Below are 26752 nucleotides of genomic sequence, written 5' to 3'. Positions count from 1 at the left end.
CCTGGGTACTTGTGGAAACTGTGGTGATTTCTTTTGAACTTACAGTCCTTTAACATCTTGGACTATTTTCACTTTGCCAATAGTCTGTTTTTTTTAATCAATTATGCTATTGTTTGCACCGTTGTAATTATGTGGTTTTGTGCGGGTCCTGTAGCTTTAGTTTTTGGTCTTGTTTTTGTCTGGTGGATTTAGAGCTCCTTTCCAGGGAACGCGCTAGACGGTAGCGCGATATTAATACACAGCAGCTTCTCCGGACTCTGGATTGGGGATTGTCAAACGTTACGTGGATTTTCTGGTGTAGTCTGTTTTGTCATATGCTTTTGTGATATCATTCTGGGGGAACGTTGTCTCATTTTTTAACTGCATTGCATTTGTGGTTTCTAAATGACAATAAAGTGAATCTGAATATAAAGAATGTAAAAAGAATCTTAAGAAAGAAATTAGAAAAGCTTCACCATGTTATAGGAAAGATGTCAACAAAATAGAAAAAGTACAGAGGAGATTTACTAGAATGTTACCTGGGTTTCAGCACCAAAGTTACAGAGAAAGGTTGAACAAGTTAGGTCTTTATTCTTTGGAGCATAGAAGGTTGAGGGGGGACTTGATAGAGGTATTTAAAATTATGAGGGGGATAGATAGAGTTGACCTGGATAGGCTTTTTCCATTGAGAGTAGGGGAGATTCAAACAAGAGGACATGAGGTGAGAGTTAAGGGGCAAAAATTTAGGGGTAACAAATGGGGGATCTTCTATACTCAGAGAGTGGTAACTGTGGAACGAGCTTCCAGTAGAAGTGGTAGAGGCAGGTTCAATTTTGTCATTTAAAAAAAAAACAATTGGATAGGTATATGGACAGGACAGGAATAGAGGGTTATGGGCTGAGTGCAGGTAGGTGGGACTAGGTGAGAGTGAGCGTTCGGCACAGACTAGAAGGGCCAAGATGGCCTGTTTCCGTGCTGTAATTGTTACATGGTTATAAAAGAAGATATGAGGTTGCTTTGGCAAGTAAGGTGAAAATAAGTCCAAAGGGTTTCCACAGTTGTATTAATAGCAAAAGGATAGTGAGGGATAAAACTGGTCCGTTAGAGAATCAGAGTGGACAGCTATGTGTGGAGCCAAAAGAGATGGGGGAGATTTTGAACAATTTCTTTTCATCGGTATTCATGAAGGAGAAGGACGTTGAATTGTGTAAGGTAAGGGAAACAAGTAGGGAAGTAATGGAAACTATGATGATTAAAGAGGAGGAATTATTGGCACTTTTAAGGAATATAAAAGTGGATAAATCTCTGGGTCCTGACAGGATGTTGCCCAGGACCTTGAGGGAAGTTAGTGTAGAAATCGCAGGGGCTCTGACAGAAATATCTCAAATGTCATTAGAAATGGGGATGGTGCCAGAGGATTGGCATATTGCCAATGTGGTTCCATTGGTTAAAAAGGGTTCTAAGAGTAAACCTAGCAATTATCGGCCCGTACGTTTGACGTCAGTGGTGGGTAAATTAATGGAAAGTATTCTTAGAGATGGTATATATAATTATCGGGATAGACAGGGTCTGATTAGGAACAGTTAACATAGATTTGTGCGTGGAAGGTCATGTTTGACTAATCTTATTGAATTTTTTGAAGATGTTACTAGGAAAGTTGACAAGGGTAAACATGTTGTCTATACGGACTTCAGTAAGGCCTTTGACAAGGTTCCACACGGAAGGTTAGTTGGGAAGGTTCAATCGTTAGGTATTAATATTGAAGTAGTAAAATGGATTCAACAGTGCCTGGATGGGAGATGCCAGAGAGTAGTGGTGGATAACTGTTTGTCAGGTTGGAGGCCGGTGACTAGTGGTGTGCCTTGGGAATCTGTACTGGGTCCAATGCTGTTTGTCATTTACATTAATGATCTGGATGATGGGGTGGTAAATTGGATTAGTAAGTATGCAGATGATACTAAGATAGGTTGAGTTGTGGATAATGAAGTAGGTTTTCAAAGCTTGCAGAGAGATTTAGGCCAGTTAGAAGAGTGGGCTGAAAGATGGCAGATGGAGTTTAATGCTGATAAGTGCTACATTTTGGTAGGAATAATCCAAATATGACATACATGGTAAATGGTAGGGCATTGAAGAATGCAGTAGAACAGAGTGATCGAGGAATAATGGTGCATAGTTCCCTGAAGGTGGAATCTAATGTGGATATGCTGGCCTTTATAAATAAGAGCATTGAGTATAGGAGTTGGGATATAATGTTAAAATTGTACGGCATTGGTGAGGCCAAATTTAGAGTACTGTGTACAGTTCTGATCACCAAATTATAGAAAAGAAATTAACAAAATAGAGAGAGTACAGAGGAGATTTACTAGAATGTTACCTGGATTTCAGCACCTAAGGTTGAACAAGTTAGGTCTTTATTCTTTGGAGCATAGAAGGTTGAGGGGGGACCTGATAGAGGTATTTAAAATTATGAGGGGGATAAATAGTGTTGACGTGGATAGGTTTTTTCCATTGAGAGTAGGGGAGATTCAAACAAGAGGACATGAGTTGAGAGTTAAGGGGCAAAAGTTTAGGGGTAACACGAGGGGGAACTTCTTTACTCAGAGAGTGGTAGCTGTGTGGAACGAGCTTCCAGTAGAAATGGTAGAGGCAGGTTCGATTTTGTCATTTAAAAAAAAATTGGATAGGTATATGGACAGGAAAGGAATGGAGGGTTATGGGCTGAGTGCAGGTCGGTGGGACTAGGTGAGAGTAAGCATTCGGCACGGACTAGAAGGGTCGCGATGGCCTGTTTCCATGGTGTAATTGTTATATGGTTATAAACACACACTTTCTGTATCAGATATGTATTTTATGGCACCACTTCCTCATATATGGTTAGTAAGTTTGTGGATAACACTAAAATAGATGGTAATAATGGAAAGTGTAGAAAGTTAATGAAGAAGGTGCCAATGAACAACATGACCACAGTAACATCCTGTTGACAGTTCATGAAGCTATAGCCGGCTCTCCTTATCCACAAGGGATTGGTTCCTGGACCCCTCGCGGATACCAAAATTCACGAATGCTCAAGTCCCTTATTCAACCTGTCTCAATGCAGTGGATCTTAGGACCAGCGGAACCCCAGACCTTATTTAACCTGCCCCAGTGCGATGGACATTAGGACCCAGCGGCAGAGATTTGAATCCGCAGTGTTTCTGATCACAAAAATAAACGATTGAAAAAGTGGAAATAATAAAGCGATCAGAAAGAGGTGAAACACCATTGGTCATTGGTTAGGCTACAGTTAGTCAATGATCCGGACAATTTTAATGGATAAAGTGAGAAAGGCTCCGCACTAATGAAAGCTACAATTATTACTAAGCAACGCAATGGTTTAATTATTGGGTTTGGGAGTTTTGGGTCTTTGATCCTCACATCAACCCGGCACGGTGGAGAGTGCACTCGATAGTGGTCTGCCACTGGATCGAACTCGGGAAGAAATTCCCGAGCCTGGCGCTGAAACATACGTCCTGAAGTGCTTTATATGCACAGAAAGGTAAAATATATACTATATACTAAGACAAACATTTGACTAACTGATGCTAAATAATACCAGATGTACCTGTTCCAAATTACTGAATAAGAGAACTTAGTATTTTTTTCAGTCCCGATCCACGATAACCCACGAACATCCTCCCATACACTTTAAATCATCTCTAGATTACTTATAATACCTAATACAATGTAAATGCTATGTAAAATAGTTGTTATACTGCATTGTTTAGGGAATAATGACAAGGAAAAAAAAGTCTGTACATGCTTGAACAAAAAGTGCTGGAAGAGCACTTCCGGGTTTTCACGATTTGCGGTTGGTTGAATTCGCGCATGTGGAATTTGCGGATAAGGAGGGCCAACTCTACTTCTTTTACTTATTTCAAATATGATTGATGCACGACTGCGCAAGCGCATGGACGTTAGCCAGTTAGAACAGCAAGAAGTGTTTAAAAGGAGACGGTTATTTCTTCAGCAGTTTGATTGAGGGATGACTGTGCAAACGTGTGGATGCCAGCCAGTTAGAACAGTTTAAAAGGAGACAGCTTCATAGAGTGGGTGTTTGAGGAGCAGACAACAAAGTAGAAGGAGACAGAGTAGGAGGGCTTTGGCTTAACGGGGCTTCGGTGATAACATGTCGAGGTGAGGTAGGTTGCCTGTGTAGAATACAGACAGGAAGTATGTGTGTGAGGCTGGTGTTCTGTGCTCAGTGTCAGATGTGGGAAGGCTCGGAGACTTCCCAGCCTCTCGGACAGCCACATCTGCGCCAGGTACATCAATCTGCAGCTCCTTAGGGACCACATTAGGGAACTGGAAATGCAGCTCGATGACCTTCGTCTGGTCAGGGAGAGTTAGCAGGTGATAGAGAGGAGCTATAAGCAGGTGGTCACACTGGGGCCTGGGGAGACAGATAAGTGGGTAACAGTCAGAAGAAGGAAGGGCAAGAGTCAGATGCTAGAGAGTACCCCTGCGGCTGTCCCCCTTAACAATAAATACTCCTGTTTGAGTACTGCTGGGGAGGGGGGGAACGGCCTACCTGGAGGAAGCAACAGTGGCCGCGCCTCTGGCACAGAGTCTGGCCCTGTGGCTCAGAAGGGGAGGGAAATGAAGTGGATGCCAGCAGCGATAGGGGACTCTATAGTTAGGGGGTCCAACGAGTGATTCTGAGGTTGCAGGAAAGAAACATGGATGGTAGTTTGCCTCCCAGGTGTTAGGGTCCAGGTTGTTTTTGATCACATGCACGATATCCTGAAGTGGGAAGGAAAATAGCCAGAGGTCATGGTACATATTGGTACCAACAACATAGGTAGGAAAAGGGAGGAGGTCCTGAAAACAGACTACAGGGAGTTAGGAAGGAAGTTGAAAAGCAGGACCACAAAGGTAGTTATCTCAGGATTACTGCCTGTGCCACGCGACAGTGAATATAGAAATAGGAGGAGGAGGAGGATAGATGTGTGGCTGAGGGATTGGAGCAGGGGGTGGGGATTCAGATTTATGGATCATTGGGACTTCTTTTGGGGCAGGTGTGACCTGTACAAAAAAGATGGGTTGCACTTGAATCCCAGGGGTACTAATATCCTGACAGGAAGGTTTGCTAAGGCTATTGGGGAGAGTTTAAACCAGGATTTCCGGTGGGTGGGAACCAAACTGAAGAGACAGAGGAAGAGGCAGTTGGCTCACAAATAGAGTAAGCTTGGAGAGAGTGTGAGAAGGAGGATAGGCAGATGATAGAGTGGGACGCATCAGACTAATCATTTGAGATGTGTCTATTTTAATGCAAGGAGTATTATGAACAAAGTGGGTGAGCTTAGAGTGTGAATCAGTTGTTGGAGCTATAATGTTATGGCCATTACAGAGACTTGGATGGCTCGGGCAAGAATGGTTACTTGAAGTACCAGGGTTTAGATGTTTCCAAAAGGACAGTGAAGGAGGCAAAAGAGGAGGGGGCATGGCACTATTGATCAGAAATAGTGTCATGGCTGCAGAAAAGAGGAAGTCATGGTGGGATTGTCTTTGGAGTCTCTGTGGGTTCAAGTTAGGAACAGGAAGGAGTCAATAACTCTACTGGGTGTTTTTCTATAGACCAGCCAATAGTAACAGGGACATCGAGGAGCAGATGGGGAGACAGATTCTGGAAAGGTGTAATAATAACAGGGTTGTTGTGGTGGGAGATTTTAATTTCTCAAATATCGATTGGCATCTCCCTAGGGCAAGGGGTTTAGATGGGGTGGAGTTTGTTACATGTGTTCAGGAAGGTTTCTTGATACAATATGTAGATAAGCCTACAAGAGGAGAGGCTGTACTTGATCTGGTACTGGGAAATGAACCTGCTCAGGTGTCAGATCTCTCAATGGGAGAGCATTTTGGAGATGGTGATCATAATTCTATCTCCTTTATCATAGCATTGGAGAGGGATAGGAACAGACAAAGTTAGGAAAGCCTTTAATTGGAGTAAGGGGAAATATAAGGCTATCAGGCAGGAACTTGGAAGCATAAATTGGGAACAGATGTTCTCAGGGAAATGTATGGAGAAATGTGGTGAATGTTCAGGGGATATTTGCATCTGCATAGATACATTCCAATGAGACAGGGAAAGGATAGTAGGGTACAGAACCATGGTGTACAAAGGCCGTTGTAAATCTAGTCAAGAAGAAAAGAAGAGCTTACGTAAGGTTCAAAAAGCTAGGTAATGATAGAGATCTAAAAGATTGTAGGACTAACAGGAAAGAGCTTAAGAATGAAATTAGGAAGACCAGAAGGGGCCATGAGAAGCCTTGATGGCCAGGATTAAGGAAAACCCCAAAACATTCTACAAGTAGTGAAGAGCAAGAGGATAAGACGTCAAAGAATAGAACCTGTGATTTAAATTTTAATAGTGTGTTTTGGCATTGACTAAACTATCTGGCACTTTGCTGTCTCCAAGGGAATTCGATGTGGTTTGGAGTGCAACATGTGGCCTGGAGGGCTGGTAGCCTGGAGATGGTGTGCAAGCCCATGATCTACTCCATTGCTCCTCTCCGATTGACATGTCGAGAGTGTGAGCCAATTATTGAATCTAATTCTTCTCTCCAATTGAGGCGTCAAGCAAGGTTGTAGTTGACAAGAATGAGGGTGGAGAATAAACAGGTGTTTGGTGCCATCTGCCAGTGTTTGACTGGTTTTTGTCTCCCTCTCGCTGGCTGCTGTCGAAGCAAAATGCAGGAGTTTTGGGATCCATGTTGCCACAAACAGTAGGGTTGTGCACTCCTTTTGGAGGGCTTTGAGGTGTATGTGTTCCTAGATTCTGGTTAGTCTCTGTTTTTTTTGCTGTTTTTGAGCAGTTTGAATGGGACTATCAATGTGGACTCAGGCATTTCGACAATGAATGGTTCTGCAGCCTTTATTGGCTAGTGGTGTGGCACTGAACCGAACTAAGCTGAATACCTGATGTTTGAGATTCAATGCGTGGTTTGTTCATTTTCTGCTGTTTGCGAATTTATTCTTCTTTCACGCATTGGGTGCTTGACGTTTTGTTGAATGAGTTCCGTGGTGTTTCTTTGTTTCATGACTGCCTGCTTGAAGATGAATCTCAGAGTTGTAGTTTGTATACATACTTCGGTAATAAATGAACTTTGAATCTTTTTTAAGATTACAACAGGATTTAGAACAACTGCGAAAGCAAGCCAGGAATTGGCAGATGACGTTTAACTGAGCCAAATGTAAAATACTTAATTTTGGATAGTTGAACTAGGGCAGGAATTGATTCAGAACAAAAAGGCAGCGGGAGAGCACCTAAAGATTTCCAGCCGGAAGACGTTTTGCGTTCTCGGGGGAAGAGAGAGGCCAGACTGTGCAGGCGCGTGACGGCAGCCAGTTGAGCACAAACAGTTTAAAAAGAAGGCAGCCATATCCAGCGGGCAGCGGAGTGAGAGGCAGCAGAGTGAAAGGGCTTTGGCTCCATGGGCTTCGGTGGTGATGGGACAAGGTGAGGCAGTTGTTGATTGCAAAAGGAGGTAGTATATGTGTGAGGCCAGTTTTCTGTGGTCAGTGTCAGATGTAGGAGGTCGTGGAGTCTCCTGGCATCCCGGACGGCCACATCTGCACCCAGTATATCAAAATGCAACTCCTAAAGGACTGTGTTAGGGAACTGGAGCTGCAGCTCGATGACCTTCGTCTGGTCAGGGTGAGTGAGGAGGCGATAGACAGGAGTTACAGACAGGTGGTCACTCCGGGGCCACAGGGGACAGAGAAATGGGTCACAGTCAGGAGAGGGAAGGGGAAGAGTCAGGCACTAGATAGTACCCCAGTGGCTGTACCCCTTGACAATAAGTACTCCTGTTTGAGTACTGTTGGGGGGGAGAACAGCCTACCTGGGGGAAGCGACAGTAGTCGTGCCTCTGCAAGAGTCTGGCTCTGTGGCTCAGAAGGGGAGGGAAGGGAAGAGGAAGGCAGTAGTGATAGGGGACTCTGTAGTTAGGGGGTCAGACAGGCGGTTCTGTGGATGCAGGAAAGAAACTCGGATGGTAATTTGCCTCCCAGGTGCCAGGGTCCAGGATGTTTCTGATCATGTCCAAGATATCCTGCGGTGGGAGGGAGAACAGCCAGAGGTCGTGGTACATATTGGTACCAATGACATAGGTAGGAAAAGGGAAGAGGTCCTGAAAGAAGACTACAGGGAATTAGGAAGGAAGTTGAAAAGCAGGACCTCAAAGGTAGTAATCTCGGGATTACTGCCTGTGCCACACGATAGTGAGCATAGGAATAGAATGAGGTGGAAGATAAATGCGTGACTGAGGCAATGGAGCAGGGGGCAAGGATTCAGATTTCTAGATCATTGGGACCTCTTTTGGGGTGGGTGTGACCTGTACAAAAAGGACAGATTGTACTTGAACCCCAGGGGGACCAATATCCTGGCGGGCAGGTTTGATAGAGCTTTTGGGGAGGGTTTAAACTAGTTTGGCAGTGGGGTGGGAATCAGAATGTGAGTGCAGTGCTTAAGGTAGAAGGACAAGGGCATGATGTTAGGAGTTCTGAGTTGATGAGGAAGGACAGGCAGGGGACAGAACATGATTATAGCCAGTTAAAGGGTTGAAATGTGTCTATTTCAATGCTGGGAGTATTAAGAGCAAGAAGGATGAACTTAATTAGTAAGTGGAACTACGATGTTGTAGCCGTTACTGAAACTTTGTTGGAGGAAGGGAAGGATTGGATGATGCAGGTCCTGGGGTTTAGGTGTTTTAAAAGGAATAGGATGGGAGGTAGAAAAAGTGGGGGGGAGTGGCATTGCTGGTCAGGGATAGTATCACGGCTATAGAAAGGGAAGACGCTGGAGAAGGAGTGTCCACGGAGACAGTCTAGGTGGAAGTCAGAAATAGGAAGGGATCAATCACTATGCTGGGAGTAGTCTACAGGCCCCCAAATAGCCCTCGGGACACTGAGGAGCAGATAAGCAGGCAGATTTTAGAATGGAGCAGGAAATACAGGGTAGTAGTTATGGGTGATTTCAACTTCCCTCATATTGACTGGCACCTCCTGAGTGCAAGGGGGATAAATGGGGCTGAATTTGTCAGGTGTGATCAAGAAGGATTCCTGACACAGTATGTGGACCGGCCGATGAGAGGAGAGGCTATACTGGATCTAGTTCTGGGTAATGAACCTGGTCAGGTGACAGACTCTTGGTGGGGAAGCATTTTGGTGAGAGTGACCACAACTCCCTTAGCTTCAACATAGCTATAGAAAGGGATAAAATCTGATGAAATGGTAAAGTGCTTAACTGGGGAAGGGCTAACTTTGAAGGGATGAGGCAGGAACTAGCGAGAGTAAATTGGAAACATATGTTCAAAGGGGAAAGCACAGAAATAATGTGTGAGAAGTTTAGGGACCACTTCAGCTGGGTTCAGGACAGGTTTGTCCCAATGTGGCAAGGAAAAAAAATGGTAAGAAAAGGGAACCGTGGCTGACGAAACATGTGAGGCAACTCATCAAAACGAAAAAGGAAGCATATGTTAGATATAAGAAGCAGGAAGTAGGAGGGGCTTATGAGAAATATAGGGTCCTCTCAAGATGGCGCTTTTGGGGTGAGGCGGCATTAGGCTTCGCTCCAAACCTTTTACTTTTACCTACAATCACCCCCTAACTGACCTATTTACACCTATTCTAAAGGGGTTGATATTTTTCGACTGTTTGAATTACTTTTCAATTGTCAAAACCACGAGAAACTAAGGAATCGAAACTGACAAAAGAACCGTTAAATTTGGAAGCAATCGGGAAACTTGTGGATGAGAGACTTGAGAGATTGGAGAATAAACTCACCCCAAAGCTTTCTTTGCTTGATGAAACTTTAAAGACAGTCAATGCAAAACTTCAGTCACTCACATCGGATACTCAACAACAAGAAGCAAGAATTTTAGCTCTCGAAGATGCCGCTCGCCAGAGAGATTGTAAAATTGAAACTTTGGAACAAAAGCTATCTTCAACTTCTCAACTGTTGGAACATTATAAATTCAAACTTACTGATCTTGAAAATCAATCTCGAAGACAGAACCTCCGGATAATCGGGCTCCCGGAAAATTTTGAGAAGGGTGATCCGGTTGCATTTTTCTCTAAATTTTTAACGGATGTCTTCGGCTCAGGTGTTCTGGATACCCCTCCAATAATCAACCGCGCACATCGCCTCTCTCGCTTTAAACCAGTTCCAGGCCGGAAATCACAGCCTGTGATTCTCCGGCTTCACTATCCTCATATTAAGGATCACCTGATTCGGGTTGCCTGACAAAAGGGTATGATCAGCTTTCAAGATATCAAATTTCGTATCCTGAAAGACTACAGTCCCGAAGTTCTGAGGGAAAAAAGTTCTGGTTATGTTGGAATTCTATCGGAAAGGCTATAAACAAGCGTTGTTATTCCCAGCATAACTGAAAGTTACTCTTCCTGATGATTCTTGTCGGCTGTTCGAACCTCCAGCGGATGCCCAAAGATTTCTTGAATAGCTCCTTTCCACTACGACTTGACTAATGTATTGTATTTTTACTATCCATATTGGCTTTTTCCTTTAAGCTAATAATTAACCTATAGATTCTGACTTTTCACAATTTGATGATCTTTATGTGATGGCTGATAGTGTATTTTTTACATGCTTAAGTTAAGGTCTGTTTTTGGTTTATTTTGAGCTTTTTTTTAAAACTATTATTCTGTTAGTTTTGTAAGCAACTAATTAAGTGTTCTTAAGTTTATATACATTTTTGTTTTACATCTTGTATGCTTAAGTATTAAGGTTTTTTTTTAAACTTTCCTCTCCCAAGATATCATTTCTTCTTCCCATAAGACCTCAGTGTTTGGATACGTCACATTGGTTTGAATGTGTCTGAACAAGACTGATGACCTTCTTTTGAAATATTAGTATAATGTTATCCACTTTTGGGTTTTAACGGTTTAGTATTTTTCCTCTTTTTAAATTTTTTTTAATATATAATACTAATTTTATAGTTTAATCCTTGTTATATACTAACCCTTTTTTTTGAATATGGTTGGTTTGTATCTGTTTTCTTACTTTTTCTTCTGAGTTGCCATCTTGAGAGATGGGGGTAAAATTAGTTTGAGTTTGCCTGCTTGCCTCTTTCTGGCTTTTTGGGGGCGGGGGTGGGGGAGGGGGATTCTTTTTTGCTTTTGCTTTTTGTTTAGTTTTCACTTCATGGGCTGACTTGAAATTACCAAAATGGCTGAAGTGTCGTAACTTCTAGTTCCTCTTTGAACCTGCTTTCCCCATCCGGATTCATGAGTTTGTTTTCTCTTTAACCTTGTGCGTTAACTACGATAAATATTAGCAATATGGATAAGATTATTAATTTTGTCTCTTGGACTACAAACGGTTTAAATCGTCTGATTAAACAGAAAAAAATATTTAAAGTATTCCACAAAATAAATGCTAATATTATCTTTGCAGAAGAGACTCATGTGAGGAAGGAGGATAGTCAATGTTTTTTTTAGGTTTTGGAAGGGAAAACAGTATCATTCGAATTCCCAAGCCAAAGTAAGAGGCATTACTATTTTTATAGATTCCTCAACCTCTTTTATACACTATGAAACAATCTTGGACCCACAAGGCAGATGTCTGCTCCTTACTGGTTTACTTTTTAATCAAAAAGTTTATGCTCCAAATATTGACTGTCCTGAATTTTTAAGTGTTTATTTACATCCTTCCCTAATTTAAATGAGTACATGTTGATCATGGGTGGGGATTTCAACTGTTGTTTAAATCCCTCGATGGACAGATCTAAGTTCTTCTGAATAAAACGGCCTCTCTTACTAATTCCTTTATGGTTGATTCTGGAATCTCTGACATTTGGCGATTCTTACACCCCAACGACAAAGAATTTTCATACTTTTCTCATGTTTATCGTAATTACTCAAGAATTGACTATTTCTTTATTGATCATTGTTTACTTACAGATGTTATTGATTGTAAATATGACTCTATTACTATCTCTGATCATGCACCTTTGAAACTATCTATTAAGACAACGGATTCATCCTCAAATGTCAAATCTTGGCGGTTCAACTCTACTTTACTACAGGATTCAGACATCCTCAACTTTATTAAACAACAAATTGATTTGTTTTTTCAACAAACTTTACAGAAGAAATTTCTACTGGAATATTCTGGGACACTTTTAAAGCATTTACTCATAGACAAATTATTTCATACTCTGCTGGAGTCAGGAAACGAATTAACACTGAAATACTTACATCGGTTGATAAAATTAAAGAAATTGATAAGACTTACTCTGTGACCCCTAGTAAAGAACTCTCTAAAAAGAGAGTTGAACTTCAAATGGAGCACAGTTTGTTATTATCCTCCTTGATTGAAAATCAGTTAATTAAATCCAGGACTCAGTTTTATGTACATGGAGATAAATCTGGTAAATTATTGGCTAATCAATTGAAAACTACTTTGGTTAAACGGCAGCTTAGTCCTGACGAAGGGTCTTGGCCCGAAACGTCAACAGCGCTTCTCCCTATAGATGCTGCCTGGCCTGCTGTGTTCCACCAGCATTTTGTGTGTGTTGTTCGAATTTCCAGCATCTGCAGATTTCCTCGTGTTTGCTCGGTTAAACGGCAAATCATTAAGATTCGTAAACGAGATGGCACTTTGACGATTGATCATAAAGAGATAAATAAAGCCTTTCAAGATTTTTATAACTCTCTATATTAATCAGAACTTTCGGATGATTCTTCCATAATGGATGAATTTTTAAGAAAATTGAATATCCTGAAATTAACAGCCGAAGATTGTGTATTACTAGATGTGCCTATTACGGAAACTAAAATAAAAGAGGCTATTCTTTCAATGATTTCAGGGAAAGCCCCTGGTCCGGATGGTTATACTGCGGAATTTTTTATATATCCTTTTCTTATATATTCTCTCCTTGGCTTTGTAAAATTTCTAAAGATGTATTAACTGTAGGTAAACTATCACAATCTTTTTATGATGCCTCCATTTCTCTAATTCTTAAAAAAGATAAAGACCCCACTGAATGTGCATCCTATCAGCCTATATCCTTGCTGAATATGGATTCCAAGATTTTTACCAAAATTTTGGCCACTAGATTATAAAATATATTACCTCAAATTATTTCTGAAGACCAGACAGGATTTATTAAAAATCATTATTCATCCTTTAACATTAGAAAATTAATTAATATAGTTTATACTCGTTCATCTAAAATACCAGAATGTGTCATTTCCTTAGATGCTGAAAAAGCGTTCAATAGAGTTGAATGGTCATATTTATTTAACACGTTGCAGAATTTTAATTCTAGCTCAAAATTTATATCATGGATTAAATTAATATATTATAAGCCTTTGGCTTCGGTTCTTACCAATAATCAAAGATCTCCCTTTTTTCAGCTGTCCCATAATACGAGGCAAGGCTGTCCTTTAAGTTCTCTACTATTTGACATTGCTTTGGAACCCTTAGCCATTGCTACTTGTGACTCACCTAATATTTTTGGTATTACCCGCAGGAAAGGGACTTATAAGCCATCATTATATGCTGATGATTTGTTACTATACACCTCTGACCCTGAGAGATCTATTCCTGTTATTTTATCCTTATTTACTCAGTTCAGTAGCTTTTCCAGCTACAAACTCAATTTTAATAAGAGTGAATTATTCCCATTAAATATGCAAGTTTCAACCTATAAACGTTACCATTTAAAGTTGTCACAGATAACTTTACTTATTTGGGTATTAAAATCACCAAGAAACACAAGGATTTATTTAAAGTTAACTTTTTACCTTTAATTGACCAAATCAAGCAACTTATTACTAGATGGTCCCCATTATCTTTGTCATTGTTTGGTCAAATTAATGCTATCAAGATGATCATTTTACCCAATTTTTTAAATCTATTTCAAGCATTACCAATTTTTATTCCTAAATCTTTTTTTGACATTATTGACTCCAAAATATCCTCATATGTGTTGCAGAATAAAAATCCTAGATTCAGTAAAAAATATTTACAGAAGCCTAAGAAGGAAGGTGGTTTGGCTTTGCCAGACCTAAGATTTTACTATTGGGCAGTTAACATTTGATACTTAATATTTTGGACACAAAAATCGGTCACATTGCCCACAATGGGTAAATTTGGAGTGCAAATCTGTACAAGACTTTTCATTGTTTATATTTTAGGATCTTCGCTTCCTTTTGTTTTATCTAAACTGAATAAACAATTAACTAACCCTATAGTAAAATATATATTATAAATATGGTTTCAATTTCGTGAATTCCTTGGCTTGAATAAGTTTATCTTATCAAGCCCTATTGTATCTAATTTTTTTTCAGCTCTCTCTTATGGACCAAGCCTTTATGGAAAACAAAAGGTATAACACGTTTCCGTGATTTATTTTTAGATAACAGTTTTATGTCCTTTGAACAGTTGTCCAATAAACATAATTTGACTAAAACTCATTTTTAGATACTTACAGATTAGAAATTTCTTGAATAATATGTTACAGTCCTTTCCGAAATTATGTCCAACGGATATGACAGAAAAAATCCTAGCTCTGAATCCTTGTCAGAAGAGTTTAGTAGCCATCATTTATAATATGATCATGAAAATACAACTGGGGTATCAGATAAAATTAAGAAGGAATGGGAAAAAGAACTTCATTGTCTTTTACCCACAGAGCAGTGGGAGAAAATTTTACAGTTAATTAATTCTTCTTCCATTTGTGCCAAACATGCCCTAATACAATACAATTCAATGACAAAGACAAACTTGCTCGATTTTATTCTCATGTTAATCCAATCTGCGACAGATGTCATTCTGAAGTTGCCTCATTGACTCACATGTTTTGGTCTTGCCCCTGTCTGCAAAATTACTTGAAAGATATTTTTGGTATTATTTCAACAGTTTTAAATATCAAATTGCAACCGCATCCTATCACTGCAATTTTTGGTTTACCAATGGTGGATAATAGTTGTTTACCCCCTCAGCCCGGCTGATGACTGCATTTGTAACATTAATGGCTAGAAGATCTATCCTATTGAACTGGAAAGAAATTAATCCTCCAACTACATTTCAGTGGTTTTCTCAAACTATCTCTTGCTCGAGTTTAGAAAAAATTAGAAGTGTCATTTTTGATCCTTCAGTTAAATTTGAAGAAACTTGAAGACCATTTATTTAACACTTTCACATGAGCTAAACTGACTTTTCCTAAACCTTATTCTTATCATCTTTAATGATTTGGATAGAGGTGCGGAGTTATTGACACTGTGTATATTTGACATAATACAATGGCCCATGTTGGTTAGGTTAGCTGCTTCTTTTTTGTTTTTTTGGGTTTTTTTCTTATTTTTTTTCATTTTCTGTAACCTACTACGAGTTTGGGAGGTTATTATATGTGGATTATCAACTGTTTGTATCTGTACTTTAACCTACTAATTATGTACTCTCAAGCTCTTTGTACTCAATGTTTTTCTTATTCTGCTTGTTTAAAATTAATAAAAAGAGGAAGGAAGGAAGGAAGGAAGGAAGGAAGGAAGATAGATAGATAGATATAGGGTAGCCAGGAAGGAGCTAAAGAAAGGACTGAGGAGAGATTGAAGGGGGCATGGGAAGGCCTTGGCATGTAGGATTAAGGAGAACCCGAAGGCGCTCTATGCGTATGTGAAGAGTAGGAGGATGACAAGAATGAAGGTGGGACCACTAAAGGATAAAGAGGGCAACATGTGCCTGGAAGCAGAGGAGGTTGGGGAGGTCCTAAATGAATACTTTGCTTCAGTATTTACAAGTGAAAAGGATCTTGATTAGGATGAGGTCTAAGTAGAGCGGGCCTGTGTGCTGGACAATGTGATTAAGGAAGAAGAAGTGCTGGATCTTCTTAAAAACATTAAGTTTGATAAATCTCCAGGGCCGGATATGATACACCCCAGGTTGTTGTGGGAATTGAGAGAAGAGATCGCAGGAGTATTAGCGATGATCTTTGAATCCTCTTTGGCTACAGGGGAAGTGCCAGAGGACTGGAGAATGGCAAATGTAGTTCCCTTGTTTAAAAAAGGTAATAGGGAGAAACCTGGGAACTATAGACCAGTGAGTCTTATGTCGGTGGTATGCAAACTACTGGAAAAGATTCTTAAGGATAGTATCTACGAGCATTTGGAGAAATATAGTCTACTCATGGATAGTCAACATGGCTTTGTGAAGGGAAGATCGTGCCTCATGAGCCTGATTGAGTTTTTTGAAGAGGTAACAAAATAAATTGATGAGGATAGGGCAGTGGATGTGGTCTACATGGGCTTTAGCAAAGCATTTGACAAAGTCCCTCATGAGAGACTCATCCAGAAAATCATGAGGCATGGGATAAGTGGAACCTTGGCTCTTTGGATAAAAAATTGGCTTAAAGGAAGAACGGAGAGGGTAGTTGTGGAAGGGAACTATTCTGCCTGGAGGTCAGTGACTACTGGAGTGCCAAAGGGATCTGTCCTGGGACCCCTGCTATTTGTGATTTTTATAAATGACCTGGATGTAGAGGCGGAAGGATGGGTGAGTAAGTTTGTGGTTGACACTAAGATTGGAGGAGTTGTGGATGGAGTTGTAGGTTGTTGAAGGGTACAAGAGGATATAGACAGGCTACAGAGTTGGGCAGAAAAATGGCAGAGCGAGTTCAATCCAGACAAGTGTGAGGTGATGCATTTTGGAAGGACAAACCAGAAGACTGAGTACAGGATTAATGATCAGTTACTTAAGAGTGTGGATGAACAAAGGGACCTTGGGGTTCAAATCCATACATCCCTCAAGGTCACTGCACAGGTTGATAGGGTAGTTAAGAAGGCCTATGGGATGCTAGGCTTCATTAACAGGGGGATTGTGTTCAGTAGTACAGAGGTCATGTTGCAACTTTACAAATCTCTGGTGAGACCGCACTTAAGAGTATTGTGTTCATTTCTGGTCACCTCATTATAGGAAGGATGTGGACGCAATGGAGAGAGTGCAGAGGAGACTTACCCAAGATGTTGCCTGGTTTGGAGAACAAGTCATATGAAGCAAGGTTAGCAGAGCTGGGACTTTTCTCTTTGGAGCATAGAAGAATGAGAGGGGATTTGATAGAAGTCTACAAGATTATGAGAGGCAGTGATAGGGTGGATAGTCAGTACCTGTTTCCCAGGGTGCCAATAGCAAACACCAGAGGGCATATGTACAAAATTAAGGGAGCGAAGTTTAGGGGAGACATCAGGGGTAAGTTTTTTTACACAGAGGGTTGTGAGTGCCTGGAATGACTTGCCAGGGATGGTGGTGGAGGCTAAAACATTAGGGGTATTTAAGAGCCTCTTGACAGGCACATGGGTGAAAGAAAAATGGAGGGTTATGGGGTAGTGTGGGTTTAGTACTTTTTTTTAAGGATTATATGGGTTGGCACAACATGGAGGGCTTAAGGGCCTGTACTGTGCTGTAGTGTTCTATGGTTCTCGGACTTATACAGCAAATGGCAGGATTCTGGAAAATGCTGAAGGATAGAGATACCAAGGTTACAAGCACAGAGTGTCCTGAAAGCAGTGACACTGGTAGACATTTGGCATGCTTGCCTTGATCGATCAGAATCTAGAGAATAGGAGCTGCGAGAGCTGAGAGTACTGTGTGCATTTCTGGTCACCTAGCTGTTGGAAGGATGTCCTGAAGCAGGACAGGATAGAGAAAAGATTCACAAGATGGCTTGAGTTATACCCAGATACTGGAGCTATTTTCCCCGGAGTATAAGCAGTTAAGGGATGATCTTATGGAGGTGTATACAAATGAGGGGGATTAATGAAATGATTAGTCATAATCTTTTTCCTAGGGTGATGGAGTCTAAAACTAGAGGGCATAGTTTAAGGTGAGAGGAAAAAGATTTATAGGGGACCTGAGGGTGGTAGGTATATGGAATGAGCAAGCTACCAGAGGAAATGGTAAATGCAGATACAATTACAACATTTAAAAGACGCTTAAACAGGTATATAGATATAAAAGGTTTAAAGGAATATGGGCCAAACACAGGAAATGGGATTAGCTCAGGTAAGCAGCTGGTTGATATGGATGGATTTGGTCTAAAGGGCTGGTCCATGCTCTATGATTCTATAACAACTTGTAGCACTTCTATTGCTGGGAGAAAGTTCCCATTTTCATTGCCTTAGTCCATGTCTGCATGAAACGAAACCATAAGACCATAAAATATAGGAGCAGAAGTAGGCCATTCGGCCCATTGAGTCTGCTTCACCATTCAATCATAGGCCAATCATAGGCCGATACAATTCTTTCAATCATCTGCATTCCCCTGCTTTCACCCCATACCCTTTGATGTCCTGGCTAATCAAGAACCTATCTATCGCTGCCTTAAATACACCCAATGACTTGACCTCCAGAACTGCTCGTAGCAACAAATTCCACAGATTTACCACCCTGACTAAAGTATTTTCTCCACATAAAAGGACTTCCTTCAATCCTGAAGTTGTGCCCTTTTGTCCTAGTATCCCCTACAATGAGAAATAACTTGGCCATATCTAATCTGTTCAGGCCTTTTAACATTCGGAATGTTTCTTTGAGATTCCCCCCTCATTCTCCTGAACTTCAGGGAATTCAGCCCAAGAGCTGCCAGACGTTCCTCATACAGTAACCCATTCACTCCTGGAATCATTCTTGTGAATCTTCTGTGAACACTCTCCAATGTCAGTATATTCTTTCTAAAATAAGAAGCCCAAAACTGTACACAATACTCCAAGTGTGGTCTAACGGGTGTCTAATAGAGCCTCAACATCACTTCCCTACTTTTATATTCTATACCTCTAGAAATGAATGCCCACATTGCATTCGCCTTGTTTATAATCAACTCAACCTGGAGGTTAACCTTTAGGGTATCTTGCACAAGGACTTCCAAGTCCCTTTGCATCTCTGCTTTTTGAATTCTCTCCCCATCTAAATAATAGTCTGCTCGTTTATTTCTTCTGCCAAAGTGCATGACCATACACTTTCCATTATTGTATTTCATTTGCCATTTCTTTACCCATTCCCTAAACTATTTAAGTCTTTCTGCAGGTTCTCTGTTTCCTCAACAGTACCTGCTTCTCCACCTATCTCTGTATCATCGGCAAATTTAGCCACAAATCCATTAATCCCATTGTCCAAATCATTGACATACATCGTCAAAAGCAGCGATCTCAACACTGACCCTGTGGAACTCCACTGGTAACTGGCAGCCAGCCAGAATAGGATCTCTTTATTCTCACTCTCTGTTTTCTGCCGACCAGCCAATGCTCCACCCACGCTAGTAACTTCCCTGTAATTCCATGGCCTCTTATCTTGCTAAGCTGCCTCATGTGCAGCACCTTGTTGAAGGCCTTCTGAAAATCCAAATAAAATCATTGGTCATAATCTTTTTCCCAGGATGATGGAGTCTAAAACTAGAAGGCATAGTTTGAGGTGAGAGGGTAAAGATTTAAAGGGGATCTGAGGGTGGTAGGTATTTGGAATGAGCAAGCTACCAGAGGAAATGGTAGAGGCAGATACAATTTCAACACTACGTCTACTGCATCTTCTTTGTATACCCTGCTTGTAATTTCCTCAAAAAATTGCTGTAGGTTTGTCAGGCAGGAGAAACCATGCGGGCTTTGACCTATCTTGTCATGTACCTCCAGGTACCCCGTAATCTCATCCCTAACAATTGATTCCAACAACTTCTCAACCACTGATGTCAGGCTAACAGGTCTATAGTTTCCTTTCTGCTGCCTTCCACCCTTCTTAAATAGCGGAGCAACATTTGCAATTTTCCAGTCATCCAGTACAATGCCAGAATCTATCGATTCTTGAAAGATCATCATTAATGCCTTCACAATCTCTCCAACTACTTCCTTCAGAACCTGAGGGTGCATTCCATTAGGTCCAGGAGGTTTATTCATCCCCAGACTATTAAGCTTCCTGAGCACCTTCTCAGTCGTAATTTTCGCTGCACATACTTCACTTTCCTGACACTCTTGAACATCTGGTATACTACAGATGTCTTCCACTGTGAAGACTGATGCAAAATACACATTCAGTTCCTCTGCTATGTCTGCAATCTCTCATTACAATATCTCCAGCTTCATTTTGTATTGGTCCTATATCTACCCTCAATACTCTTTTACCTTTATATACTTAAAAAAGCTTTTAGCATCCTCTTTGATATTACTCACTAGCTTCCTCTCATAATTCATCTTTTCTTTCCAAATGACCTTCTTAGTTTCCTTCTGCAAGTTTTTAAATGCTCCCTAATCCTCCGTCTTCCCACTATCTTTGGTTTCTTTGATTGCCCTCTCTTGTGCTTTTAGTTTGGCTCTGACTTCACTTATCAGCCACAGTACTGTCCTTCTTCCCTCTGAAAATTTCTTCTTATTTGGAATATATCTGTCTTACACTTCCCTCATTTTTCACAGAAACACCAGCCATTGCTGCTCTGCTGTCCTTCCTGCAAATATTCCTTTCCAATCAACTTTGGCCAGTTCCCCTCTCATGCTATTTTAATTCCCTTCTTCCACTGAAATGCCGACACATTGGATTTCACTTTTTCCCTCTCAAATTTCAATGTGAACTCAATCATATTGTGATCACTATTCCAGAAGAGTTCCTTAACCTTAAGCTCTCTTATCACCTCTGGATCATTGCACAGCACCCAATCCAGCACAGCCCATCCCCCAATGGGCTCAACAACAAGCTGTTCTAAAAAGCCAACCCTTTGACATTCTACAAGTTCTCTCTCGAGGTCCAGTACTGACCTGGTTTTCCCAATCCACGTTCATGTTAAAATCCCCAACGATTTGACATTGCCTTTCTGACATGCCTTTCTGACATGCCTTTTCTCTCTCCTGCTGTAATTTGTAATCCCCATCCCAGCTGCTGTTCAGAGGCCTGTACACAACTGCCATAACGGTCCTTTTACCCTTGTCATTTCTGAACTCAACCTGTAGAGATGCTACACCTTCCGATCCTATGTCATCCCATTCTAATGATTTCATATTATTTCTTATTCACAGAGCCACACAACCCCCTCTGCCTGCTAACCTATCTTTCCGAAACACCGTACATCTTTGAACATTCAGCTCCCAATGGCAGCCATCTTTTAGCCAAGTTTCAGAAATAGCCACAACGTCATATTTGCCAATCTCTAGCTGAATTTCAAGATCATCCATTTTATTCCTTATGCTACGTGCATTCAAATACAATGCTCTCAGTCCAGTATTTGTTGCTTTCTGTTTTAACTGCACCACACCTCTGTTGTCCTGTAACACATGCCACTGGCTTTGATTAAGCCTTATCTCCTGTCTGTTCTTTCTGTAATCTCTTTTGCACACTATCTTTGATTTATTTCTATTTTCCCCTTCCTCAGCCCTATGACTCCGGTTCCTATCCCCCTGCCAAATTAGTTTAAACCCTCCCTAACAGCTCTAGACAACAGTCATATGTAGGTGTGAAGAGGCAGGTAACAACTGTGCCACAAAAATGCCAAGTAATGACAACTTCAGAACAAAAGAAAGTCGTAAAATCTATCCCTGAAATACAGCATCAGAATCAAATCAGTCCCAATCCTTTGTTCACATAAATGAGTATTATAACCATGGATTTTGATCAATTTCACTGAGAATATTTATTTGTGAAATTACATGCTCCTTTTTTCACAGCAGAGCCCCAAAATCAGGGGAAGTTGTAAAGCATGAAAAACGAAAAATTCAAAAACCGAAAAGTCAGCACTTCAAAAGTATCCGTCCCCCTTTGCTCAGTACCTAGTTGAACCACCTCTTGCATCTTTTACAGCCAGTAGTATTTTTGGATAAGTCTCTATTAACTTTGCACAATGTGATGGAACAAGATTTGGCCATTCCCCCTTGCAAAATTTCTCAAGCTGTCCCGGGTTAGTTGGGCAGTGGTGGTAGACAGCATGCTTGAGGTCTTGCCAGAGATATTTGATTGAGTTAAGGTCAGGACCCTGAAGTGGCATACAAGAACATCAATATTCTTCATCTGAAGCCATGGTTCATCTGGCAATGTGCTTTGGGTTGTTGTTCTGCTGAATCATGAACTTCGTCCCCAGTTCAATCTTTCTGGCAGAGGCTAGCAGTTCTTTATCCAGGATCTCTCTGTATTTAGCAGCATTCATCTTCTAATCAATCCTGACCAGAGATTCAATCCCTGCTGCTGAAAAGCATGATGCTATCTTCACCATATTTTACAGCAGAAATGTTGTTATCTGGATGATGTGATTTAGATCTATGCCACATGTACCACTTAGTACCGAGGCCAAAATTTCCACTTCAGTCTCATCCGACCACAACCATCATCCACATCTTTACAGTATCTTCCTTACAGACACTTTGCAAAATCTTTACAAGCAAGGATATGCTTTTTCCTGCCAGTGCTTCTTCCTTGCCACTTTTCCAAAAATACCCTTTTCGTGCAAGCCCTTAGAGCTTGTGGAGCCATGAATTTCATCTCCAGTTGCGGTCACTGACTTCTGCATCTCACTCAGAGTGACTGCTGCCATCACAAGTCCCAAAAGACAACAGAGGTGTGGTCCCATTCTTCGCAAAAATAGCATATCTAATATAATATTTATCAGCTGTTGATTAATATGCATCGTGTTGCTGTCTTACAACATTATTTTTCTAATCCTGGAATTTGCACTAAAAACATAGAACTGATTGATAACATAAAGTTGTCACCACCTTACAAACTAATCAATATTTATAATTTTCTATTACAGCACTGGGTTCTTCACGTTTTGTTTGGTCTGAATTGATAATGCAGTTTTGAGTGGCTGAAAGGTTTAGTGACAGTGTGTTGAAAAGATATTCAGCCCCCACAAGTATTTTCACATTTACTGTCTCATTTCTACATTTAAAATGTATTGAAGTAGAATTGTTTGAACATATCTAAAAAACATTGTGCATGTCAAATCAAAAGAGAAATTCCAAAACCTCTCAGCAACTTACTAAAAATGAAGAACCATAATTGTGAAGCTGAAAAAGAATTCACCCCCTTTGTAATTATGGGCTGAGTACTTTTTCAAGGCACTGTAAATGACATAAAATTTGTTGATTTGCAGTGGCAGTACAGTGCAAAGATAAAAATAATTACTATAACTGGAAATAAATCAATAGTGCAACAAGGAACAATGAAGTACTGTTTACTGTTCAGAAATCTGATGACTGTGTGGAAAAAGCTGTTTCTGAATCATTGAGTTTGGATGATCAATATAGTTCCTCCTCCCTAACAGTAGGAACCAGAAGAGAGCATACCTCAGTTTAACATAATTGCGTTTCTCTTCTCCGGCATTCTGGGAGTCAACAAGGACCAGAAATTCCACTGAACCAGCCATAAATTCAAAAGTACATCAGAGGCTTGATACATGTCCTGATGTCCCAAAGACTTTCCACAAATGACAAGCCACAAGTTGGAAGTATGCTAGAATACTTCCATAACTGGAGGAATGCGCCTCCAACAACAGTAAAGAAGCTTGCCATCATCCAGAACAATATCGTCCAAACCATTGGCATGCCATCCACCACCCTAAACATCCATCTTTTCCATCACAAATTGGTATATTGTGGCTGCACTGTGTGCCAGCTACAAAATGCACAGTTGTTATTTGCTTAAGCAATTTCAGCAACACCTGTTGAATCTATAACCTACAAACAGGACTTCCAAAGTATGGTTAAAATCTCCACCTGTACACCTACACATTCTTCGGCTAACCACCCACAGAGTCATTTATTGTCCCAATTAAAAAATATATTACCATTGTTTCTAGTTCTAAATATTTTAATTCCCTGAGCAACAGCACTGTGGTATACCGTCATCATGAGGACTAAAGTTGTTCAAAGTCACAGATTCCCTACACCTTCCCAAGAGTAATCATGTATTAGCAATAAATTCCAGTTTCAGAAGCAACACATAGATCTTGAAAAAGCAATGAATAAAAAATAGGAAGAACTAAGATTAAAAAAGCACATTAAAATAGCTAAAATGCCGTAAAACATCTTATGAAAGACTTCTAAAAACCATTAAGAAAGTAAATTGGTAAAGTTATTTATTATTGCCTCATGTACCCAAGTATAGTAAAAAAAAATGTTTCAATGCACTGAGGTAAAACAATATCAGAACATAGAATAAAGTGTACAGTTACAGAGGAAATGCAGTATAAGGTGGACAATTAGGTGCAAAGCCATAATGAGGTTGGTTGTGAGGTCAGGGTTCATCCTTATTGGACTAGGGGATTATTCAAGTTTTATAACAAGGGGAAAGAAGTTGTCCTTGAGCTGGCAGTATGTGCTTTCAGGCTTTTGTATCATCTGCTCGATGGCAGAGGTGAGAAGAGAAAATGAGTGGGGTGGGTCCAGTCTTTGATTAGGTTGGTTGCTTTATTGAGGCAGCAAGAAATGTACACAGAGTGAGGTTGGTGGAAGAAGGTGATAAAGAATTAGAGGAATGAAGTGTTCATTGGCAGTTGTTGGCTGAAGAAAGCCACACAACTATTTAAAGTGAGAGAATAAAAATACCGAGTTAATTCTGCCAGTGCAGGTTAACAATGAAATTACAATCATTGGGTACACATATGATTATGAGGTTTAGAATTTTGGAAGTATTGCACCTTATGGAGAAAATATTGTGAGCATATAATTATGAACCCGAAGTATATTGACTAGCCACATCACAGCTTGGTATGGAAAATTGAACAGAAAATCTTACAAAAAATAGTGGATATAGCTCAGTCCATCATGAATAAGATTTTCTCTACCACTGAGCAGATCTACATGGAGCAGTGTCGCAGGAAAGCAGCATCCATCATCAAGGACCCTCAACATCCAGATCATGTTCTCTTCTTGCTGCTGCTTTTGCCCTTGTTGAGTGATCTTTCATTGATTTTGTTATGATCATTATTCTACAGATTTATTGAGAAGGCCCGCAAGAAAATGAACCTCAGGGTTGCATATGGTGACATACATGTACTTTGACAATAAAATTTACTTTGAATTTTAAAGAAGTACAGAAACATCAGGGTTTATACCACCATGTTCAGGAAGAGTTACTACCCCTCAGCCATCAAGCACTTGGGATAACTTCACTTGCCATATCACATCATTGAAATGTTCCCACAACCTACGGACTCCATTGCAAGATTTTTCATATCATGTTCTCGTTATTTATTGCTTATTTATTACTATTATTTCTTTCTTTTTGTACTTGCATGACCTTTGCCACACTGGTTGAACACCCAATTTGGAGCGGTCTTACATTAATTCTATTATGTTTATTATTCTATTATGGATTTATTGATATTTCCATAAGGAAATGCATCTCAGGTTTGTATATAGTGATATATATGTATTCTGACAATACATTTAATTTGATTTTAAATTTATTAAACTGGTATGACTGAAATTCTGCTGCTATTAATCCAAAATAGTTCATTCTTCCTGCTCCATGGGTAAAAAATTACTGTAAGTACTCAAAAATAAAATTATTTTGTTTATTTATACTTAAGAAAGAAATGTAATACATAGTGATCATGTAACTGAGTTACTGAATTACCTTCTCGCAGATCTTTAAGTCGTAATTTGCCAGGTTTCTGGTTTAATACAAGGGCTACAGCATGCGGATTGGACAAATCAGCTGGATACTTTGAGCCCTGGTAAAGGAAAAAAAACATGTAGTTATCTTTTCACAATTTTAAGCTTAATTTATTACTTATTTGTTGATATCAGACTTTCCTCCTACTCATAATTTTCCCTCTATAAGTATATATACAATATCTCAGTCTTGCTTCATAATTTTGTGGTCCAATAACACTGACGAATGAGAACAAGTCAAATTCCTCACCAAAAACTAAATGCAAGAGAATGTAAAACAGAAACAGTATGGTACAGCTGCACCATGATGATGCCAGTCTAAACTAATTCCACCTGCCTACACATAGACTGAACAGGAATTAGCCCTTTGCCCACTGTCAGGGCACATTCTGGAATTACAGCATATAACAAATATTAATTTCAATAGCAAGCACTCTTCAGACCTGAATGTGGACTGTAGATTGTGGTTAAAATGCAGCCTAAAATAATAGTCTTCCTGGAGCTGCAGACTGGTATTGATTGCAAACCAAGAAACATCTTTTCATGTAAGGTGTCTGTATGTACATGGACGCAGCTGCAGTGTGTGTGGGGATTGACATTCATTTTGGGTTCTGGATTGTTGGTGTGAAGATGGAGATGTTTGAAAATTACATGTAATTCAAAGTATTGTGGATACATTACATTGTAACTAAGAATTGTCATGCTGATACCTTTGATCTTTAGTAGATAAAAATATTATGCAATGTTGGGTCAGGCAGGCCTCTTCTTTCAAGAGTGTCTCCAGTATGAAATCTGCTTGTTTGGCTCAATAAAGACTTCTATATCATTCAACTTCAGAGTCTCTCTGGTAACTACATTCACAGTCATGACACCCACCATGACTAAACTAATGACAGTGCCAATCTAAACTACTTCCATCTGCCTGCATGTAGTCTGTATCCTTTTACTCCCTGCAATGTTCATGTATAGGTGACCTTCGTGTTACAGGGGAAGGAGAGTGTTGCATTCCTAGAAAATGGGCTGGATCATGACATTTCATAATGTGAAGTTCATTATCCATGCATGCATCAAGAAACTCAAGATAAAAAATATATTTGGCATTTATTTACTATTTTCACATGAATTTATGAGAGCA

The 26752-nt window shown here is 40.1% G+C and overlaps 1 protein-coding gene across 7 annotated transcripts in view; it reads right to left on the bottom strand.

The window, feature by feature from the left end:
* cfap221 (cilia and flagella associated protein 221) overlaps nucleotides 1–26752 on the bottom strand; it is a 254455-nt gene that overhangs the window by 87531 nt on the left and 140172 nt on the right. For all 7 annotated transcript variants that reach the window (XM_059966334.1, XM_059966331.1, XM_059966329.1 and 4 more), the window contains one exon: nucleotides 25580–25676. In XM_059966334.1, coding sequence (XP_059822317.1) covers nucleotides 25580–25676 — 97 coding nt within the window. The remainder of the gene's footprint in view (nucleotides 1–25579; nucleotides 25677–26752) is intronic.

The sequence above is a fragment of the Hypanus sabinus genome, chromosome 4 (assembly GCF_030144855.1).
Source record: "Hypanus sabinus isolate sHypSab1 chromosome 4, sHypSab1.hap1, whole genome shotgun sequence".
Taxonomy (NCBI): Eukaryota; Metazoa; Chordata; class Chondrichthyes; order Myliobatiformes; family Dasyatidae; genus Hypanus; species Hypanus sabinus.
This window is presented reverse-complemented; position numbering and strand designations above follow the sequence as displayed.